The sequence below is a fragment of the Tasmannia lanceolata genome, unplaced genomic scaffold (assembly GCF_043159265.1).
Source record: "Tasmannia lanceolata isolate RefF3 unplaced genomic scaffold, GAP_Taslan_0.1 ptg000012l, whole genome shotgun sequence".
NCBI classification, from domain to species: domain Eukaryota; kingdom Viridiplantae; phylum Streptophyta; class Magnoliopsida; order Canellales; family Winteraceae; genus Tasmannia; species Tasmannia lanceolata.
Genome location: NW_027518689.1, coordinates 8,123,582 through 8,130,936, shown reverse-complemented (window position 1 = coordinate 8,130,936; position 7,355 = coordinate 8,123,582). Strand labels below are relative to the sequence as shown.

General features: G+C 47.0%; 1 protein-coding gene across 1 annotated transcript; it reads right to left on the bottom strand.

Moving 5' to 3' along the window:
* Positions 1-5,696: 5,696 nt before the first annotated feature.
* LOC143888518 (uncharacterized) lies at positions 5,697-7,147 on the bottom strand. The gene is made up of 2 exons (XM_077392972.1): positions 6,485-7,147; positions 5,697-6,284 (listed from the first exon to the last, which is right to left on the bottom strand). Exons 1-2 carry the CDS (start codon positions 7,145-7,147, stop codon positions 5,697-5,699), a joined length of 1,251 nt encoding a protein of 416 aa, XP_077249087.1.
* Between the last annotated feature and the right edge of the window lie 208 nt (positions 7,148-7,355).

The following is a 7,355-nucleotide window of genomic DNA, read 5'->3' as shown; positions in this document are numbered from 1 at the left end:
CTTCATCAACTAAATCTATGATTCAATACCATCTAATACTCATCTCAAAACTTAGCTAAACGCACTTCGACACCATATCTAGGGTTTACAAAAAGTAAAATATTGATATTTACAAAGTTTCTAAAATAAGAAACTTTTTATTTCTTCAATCTCTATCCTTCAGCAACTAAATCTAAGATTCAATACCCTCTCATCCTAATCTTAAAACATGGCAAAAAACTCCTTGTCACCATCTCAAGGGTTTCTTATGTCCAAAAGATGGATGTTTTATAAAGTTTCTAAAATAAGAAGCTTTCTATTTTTTCAATCTCCATCCTTCATCAGCTAAATCTAAGATTCAATACCCTCTGATTCTCAACCCAAAACGTGGCTAGAAGTTGGTTGACATCATCTCTAGGGTTTCAATACCATAAAATGTGGTCCTTAATCAACTAAATCTAAGTTTCAATACCATCTCATCCTCACCTCAAAACATGGCTAAAAGCTCCTTGACCCCATCTCTAGGGTCTCATATGGCTAAAAATTGATGTTTTGAAAAGTTTCTAAAATAAGAAACTTTCTATTTGTTCAATCTTCTTACGTTATCAACTAAATCTAAGATTCATTACCATCTCGTTCTGATCTCAAAACTTGGCAAAAAGCTTATTAACACTATCTCAAGGATTTCCCACGTCTAAAAGATGGAAGTTTTATAAAGTTTCTAAAATAATAAACTTTATATTTCTTCAATCTCCATCCTTCATCAACTAAATCGAAGATTCAAAACCATGTAATCCTCATCTCAAAATGTTGCTAAAAGCTCTTTGACACCATCTCTAGGGCTTACTAAGTATAAAAGTTTGATGTTTTATAAAGTTTCTAAAATAGGAAACTTTTTTTTCTTTCAATCTCCATCATTCAGCAACTAATTCTAAGATTCAGTACCCTCTCATTCTCATCTCAAAACTTTGCTAAAAGCTCCTTGACACCATCTCTCGAGTTTCCAATGTCTAAAAGATGGATGTTTTATAAAGTTTCTAAAATAAGAAACTTTCTATTTTTTTCAATCTCCATCCTTCATCAGTTAAATCTAAGATTCAATACCCTCTGATTCTCAACCCAAAACATGGCTAGAAGTTGTTTTACATCATCTCTAGGGTTTCAATACCATAAAAGGTGGTCCTTCATCAACTAAATCTAAGTTTTAATACCATCTCATCCTCACCCCGAAACATGGCTAAAAGCTCCTTGACACCATCTCTAGGGTCTCCTATGGCTAAAAATTGATGTTTTGAAAAGTTTCTAAAATAAGAAACTTTCTATTTTTTCAATCTTCTTACTTTATCAACTAAATCTAAGATTCAATACCATCTCGTCTCGATCTCAAAACTTGGCAAAAAGCTTATTAACACTTTCTCGAGGATTTCCCACGTCTAAAAGATGAATGTTTTATAAAGTTTCTGAAATAATAAACTTTATATTTCTTCAATCTCCATCCTTCATCAACTAAATCTAAGATTCAATACTATCTAATCCTCATTTTAAAATGTTGCTAAAAGCTCGTTGACACCATCTCTAGGGTTTACTAAGTATAAAAGTTTGATGTTTTATAAAGTTTCTAAAATAGGAAACTTTTTTTTCTTTCAATCTCCATCATTCAGCAACTAAATCTAAGATTCAATACCCTCCCATTCTCATCTCAAAACTTTGCTAAAAGCTCCATGACACCATGTCTCGAGTTTCCAATGTCTAAAAGATGGATGTTTTATAAAGTTTCTAAAATAAGAAACTTTCTATTTTTTCAATCTCCATCGTTCATCAGCTAAATCTAAGAATCCATACCATCTCATCATCAATCCAAAACTTGGCTAAAAGCTCATTGACTCCATCTCTAGGGTCAGCTATGTCTAAACGATGGATGTTGTTAGGCCCGAAATCGGTTAACAGATATGACAGTGACGTAAGAGCAGAGCTGGAGGGCTCGAGGAGCTGAAATGAAGGGGAGTAGTGTCCGGATTAGCTGTGTTCTGCACAGAAGCAAACGAGGTCAGAATGTCCGATCGGAGTGTACTCCGGACAGGCCCTTCGACACTCAAGTCAGTATGAGCCGAAGTGAAGAGGGAGTTTAAGAGTGGTGGGTGAGAATTCAATACCCTCAGTTAAGAGCTTTGGAAGCCCTTTTATAGGGAAAATTCGGGGTAGGTGAGGAGTTAATGCTCCAAAGTAGGTGTCGATTGGCCATAGGCTCAGACTCACCTACTCTATGGTAATTACCAAACTACCCCTGCTGACGCGGGGTCTGCGGTGGGCCCCCTTCGGGACACGTGTCGGCAGTCGATAGGCTGCTGTTTTTTACACCCCATCAGTTGCCCCCCAGTTCTCCAAGTTGTTACGGTGACTTGGGGAAATGTGGTAGAGTGCTTCTCCGATTGGTAGTGGTCGAGGCCCGGGCTGTAAGGCAGTCCAGAAATTGGAGCAGTCCGGAATCTGGAGCAGTCCAGAAATTGGAGTAGTCCGTAATCTGGAGCAGTCCGGAAGTTGGAGTTGTCCGGAATCTGGAGCAGTCCGGAAGTTGGAGCAGTCCGGAAATTGGAGCAGTCCGGAATCTGGAGCAGTCCGGAAATTGGAGTAGTCCGGAGATCACCAGTCCGGAGTCTAGAGCAGTCCAGAATCTGGAGCAGTCTGGAATCTGGAGCAGTCCGGAAATTGGAGCAGTCCGGAGATCACCAGTCCGGAGTTTGGAGCAGTCCGGAATCCGGAGCAGTCCGAAGTCTAGAGCAGTCCAGCTTGGGCCGGACTGCTTTTTGGGTACGCGCTTATTTACGCTTATGCCCTTGCCTCGAAATTTGTGCCCGCCATTAATAAGAGACACGTGGCACCACTCTTGTGTCTTTGAAATGCGTGCCCTTCATTTAATAAGCACTGCCTCAGGAAAATCTATAAAGAGGAGGTTTTTACCTTCTCATTTTTCTCTTTTTACTTCCCCTTCTCCTCTTCTCCTTTCCTCTGCCAGTTCGGCGAAGACCAGTTCGGCTCGTGTAGTTGTGGTTGTGAACGGTAGTGGATTCGGGAGCTCCCAGTGCGATCCGGTAATTTTTCTTGAGCGCATCTCATTCGTTTCTTTTCCTGCTTTCATGTCTAGTAGCTCTAGTTCTGAGTCCGGTTCAGAGGAATCGTCTACTAGTAGTTCGGGGTCTAGATCGTCGATTACGACCGAGGATAGGCCTACCTGGTCACCGGCCCCGAAAATGGGAAGTCCCAGCATAAGTATAAATATTATAGGTAGTGATGAGGAGGAGGAGGATGAAGTAATATTGGACTTGAACACCGTCCCGCCTCTGACGGATAGCTACGTCCCACTAGAGGGGAGTGTTGGTAGTGACGCTGGCGAGGCGTCCATAACCTTTCTCCCTGGCCGGGCCGCCGAGGTCGTGGTGAGAGCCCGGATGGATGCCAATCCTAAATACAACATACAGGCTCTCAACGAAGAGAATTACCTGGATGAGTCCGCCATGGCAGTGATTAGGGACAAATACTGCATTCCGTCCAGGTTTGGACTGAGGGAGGCGAAGGAGGGAGATAGGGCCTGTAACGAAAGTTCTGACATTTGCATATATGATGAGTCACTGAGGGCCGGACTCAGATTTCCTCTGCACCCATTCTTCGCCTTGGTGCTTCAGCACTACGGGCTGGCTCAGACCCAGGTGGCGCCGAACTCGTGGAGGCTGTTGACGGGGTTTGTGTACCTCATTCAGGGCCGGCTTCAGAGGAACTTGTCAGTACCGCTGTTCTGTGCGTGTGCGCAATTGAAGAGGCACAAGGGTGGGGCTGGATCTACATTAGCCAGCGTCCGGAGTTAAAAATGATCACTGGCATTCCCTCCTCGATACACTTGTGGAGGGACAGGTTTTTTTATGTCGAGGACAGGGAGTCCAGCGAGCCCTGGCCGGTCCCTCTGAAATGGGGAACCCCGGATACAGTGGCGATGAGTCGCAAGCCGTTCCTTGAGGGTGAAGACGCGATGATGCTTGCTTTACTTCGGGTGGTGCTGGACCATGAGGGACCTACTGATTGTTCGGACTTCCAAGGGGAAGAGGTTCTGGTTGGGCTGGGACTTAGTACTGTGACCCCAGCACGTACGTGGCTAGTTCTGCTCAAAACTTAACTTTCCTCTGTCCCTTGTTTCTGACCGCCTTTGTTTTCGTCTATCTTTCAGAGATGCAGCAACGATCTTTAGTTGACAAAATGAGGAAGGGGGCCTTTGAGACGGTTCGTCAGGGTCAGAAAAGAAAGGCCCCGAAGACAGCAAGTCCGGCCCCAACCCAGGACGCGCCGGCGCCGCCCAAAGCCAAGAGTTCGGTGAAAGTGGTGAGTTCCTCGGGCCGGGGTGCAGGGTCCTCGAAGACAGTGGGAACATCTGTTGGGACCCTTCCTCCTCCGGCGAGGTCCGGAGATAACGTTTTTTGGCCCAATTGGGCCGTTTAGAAAAACGACACCGGCCTCGGGGAGAGCCGGGTAGATGTTGAGATTCAGAGCAAGTGTATTCTCAACAAGGACAAGGAATAGGTTCTCCACGAGCCGCCAGCTACGGCCAAAGAGGCCGTATTTTCTTCACTCTATCAGGTAAGATGGCCCACGAGCACACTCATTCTCTGTCCGTCTTTTTTTTGCTTCGTGTACCTGTATTAACATTTGCTTTACTTGTCTTTTGTAGATTGGAGTGTACTTCAACGATCTTCGGGGGAAGAGCAAGAAGTTCTCTGAAGCGATTACGAAGTCGGAGGCGGAGAATGGGAAGTTGATCCGGGAGGCAAAGGAGCTACGGACAAAGATTGAGAAGTCGACCGAGGAGAACAAGCGGCTGAAAGAGGATTTTGCTGCTCAGCTGGCCGCGCAGAAGGAGAAGGCGACGGAAGCCCTCAACGCTCAAAGGGAGAGAGCCCTTACGAGGCAGGCGATGGCCGTCCAAGAAAAGGAGGACGAACTCCTTCTTCTATCTAGTGAGGCATATAAGATAGGGTTTTTTTACTGCCTTGGGCAGGTGAAGGACTCCGATCCGGGCGTGGGTTTGTCCAAGATGGTTTTGCCTGACCCACCAACGATTACTGGTGATGAGCCGGCCACAGCAGACGCACTCCTGGCCCCGGGGTCGGCAGATCTAGCGCAGGAGGGTGGCAACGAGGCGTCTTGGCTCTCCCTCTTCCCCTCTGGCGAATTTTTGGATTCTTTTTGTAATGGCCCTTTAGAGGCCCAACTTTTTGTAATAGCCCGTTGAGGCATAGTTTTTGTAATGGTCCTCTGTGGCCCTAGCATATGAATGGAAAGCAAACTTTTATTGTCTACCTCTTTTTCGCTTGTTCGTCTCTAGTTTATACTGTTTGGTATCTGGGCTTTGGTTTTTGCATCCGGGCTGGTTCCGGACCAGGAGTGGGCTCCCGGTCTTTGCGGAGACGAGTCGTGGCGAACCAAGCGTCGAGTACCCTAGTCTTAGTGAACTGGGTTTCCAGGGGGCTTTGGTTTTTGCATCCGGGCTGGTTCCGGACCAGGAGTGGGCTCCCGGTCTTTGCGGAGACGAGCCGTGGCGAACCAAGCGTCGAGTACCCTAGTTTTAGTGAACTGGGTTTCCAATTGGGCGAATGCGACGAGATTTGTAAAAGAACTTCTTTCATTCATATTCAGAATATATTTACAAAGTCATTTTTGTGCCGGTTAGGTCGCTACTGATGGTATTTGCGAAGGTTCTTTGCGTTCCAGGCATGGAGTAGTAGCTGTTCCTCGAGTGTTTCCAGTCTGTAACTTCCCAGATGAATCACCTCTTTTACTCGGTAGGGTCCCTCCCAGGTTGGGGAAAGTTTTCCGACCTTCTTGGGTTGAGAGATAGCAGCTTTCCTTAAGACCAGATCCCCCACTCGAAACTCTCTGGGACGTATCTTGGAGTCATGATAGCGAGATACTTTCTGCTTGTAGGCGGCGACTCTGATTCGGGACTCTTCTCTGGCCTCCCCCAATAAGTCGAGATTCGTGCGGAGCCCATCACCGTTGAGCTGTTCGCTGAAGTGGGTGATTCTAGAGGATGGGGTGCCTACATCGACAGGTATTACCGCCTCTGTCCCAAAGGATAGGTTGAATGGTGACTCACCTGTTGGCGTGCGCGAGGTGGTGCGATACGCCCATAGGACATGATAAAGCTCATCTGCCCATCGGCCAGCTTTTTCGTCCAGTCTTTTCTTTATCCCTCGCAGTAGGATTCGGTTGGTGACTTCTGTCTGCCCGTTAGTCTGCGGGTGTGCTACTGAGGTGAACCTCTGCTCAATTTTTAAGTCGGAGCAAAACTTCCAAAGTTTCGGCAGTCGAACTGTTTGCCGTTATCTGTTATCAAGGCACGGGGGATCCCGAATCTGCAAACCACTGATTTCCAAACGAAGTTCTGCACATTCTGCTCGGTGATCTGGGCTAGAGGTTCAGCCTCCACCCATTTGGTAAAGTAATAAAAGGCCACCACTACGAAGGTGCGCCTCCTGGAGGCCGGTGGAAAGGGGCCCAAGATATCCATCCCCCAAATTGCGAAGGGTAGCGGGCTGATGATTGGAGTCATAGATACCGCGGGTTGGTGAATGGTGGGGGAGAACTTTTGGCATCTCTCACACCTCTTGACCAGGGTCAGTGCGTCTTGTCTCAATGTCGGCCAGTACAAACCTCTCAGCAAAACCTTGATCGCCAGGGCCTTGCCCCCCAGATGCTCTCCGCAAATACCTTCATGTGTCTCTTGCAGGGCGTACGCGGCGTCGCTGGGCCGGAGACACTTTAAGTACGGGAGGGTGTAGGACCTTTTGAACAAGTCTTCGCCATCGAGTGAAAAACGGGCTGCTCTTTGCATAACCTTGTGCGCTTCTTTCTTGGCCTCGGGTAGTTTCTCACTACGCAGGTAATCGACAATCTCGCCCATCCAGCAGGGCTCGTATTCCACCTGCATTACTTCAGCAGACTTTCTTTCGATACTGGACGTCTGTAAGAACTCCATGCATATATTCCCGAGAGTCGTGTATCCGGATGCGGCCAGCTTAGATAGTACATCTGCCTTTGCGTTTTCCGTTCTGGGGATTCTGACGACCTCAAAACTTTTGAATTTGGAGGATAGCTGTCGGACCTGGGAGAGGTATTTAATCATACGCTCGTCGCGGGCTTCGTATGTCCCCTGAATCTGGTTGGTGACCAACTGGGAGTCACAGTAGGCTTTCAATCTCTGGGCGCCCGTCTAAGCTGTCAGGTTCATTCCGGCGAGGAGTGCTTCATACTCAGCCTCATTGTTAGATGCGCGAAATCCGAACCTCAAGGCGTAGTCTAGGGTGAAATTGTCTGGCCCGGTTAATACGAGA

What these genes read in the sequence shown, in the direction of transcription:
- LOC143888518 (XM_077392972.1), bottom strand. Translation starts at nt 7,147, where the DNA reads ATGATTAAATACCTCTCCCAGGTCCGACAGCTATCCTCCAAATTCAAA. An exon ending in CCTCCAGGAGGCGCACCTTC is followed by an intron (nt 6,285 to 6,484) that starts GTAGTGGTGGCC and finishes AAAATTGAGCAG; the next exon opens with AGGTTCACCTCAGTAGCACA.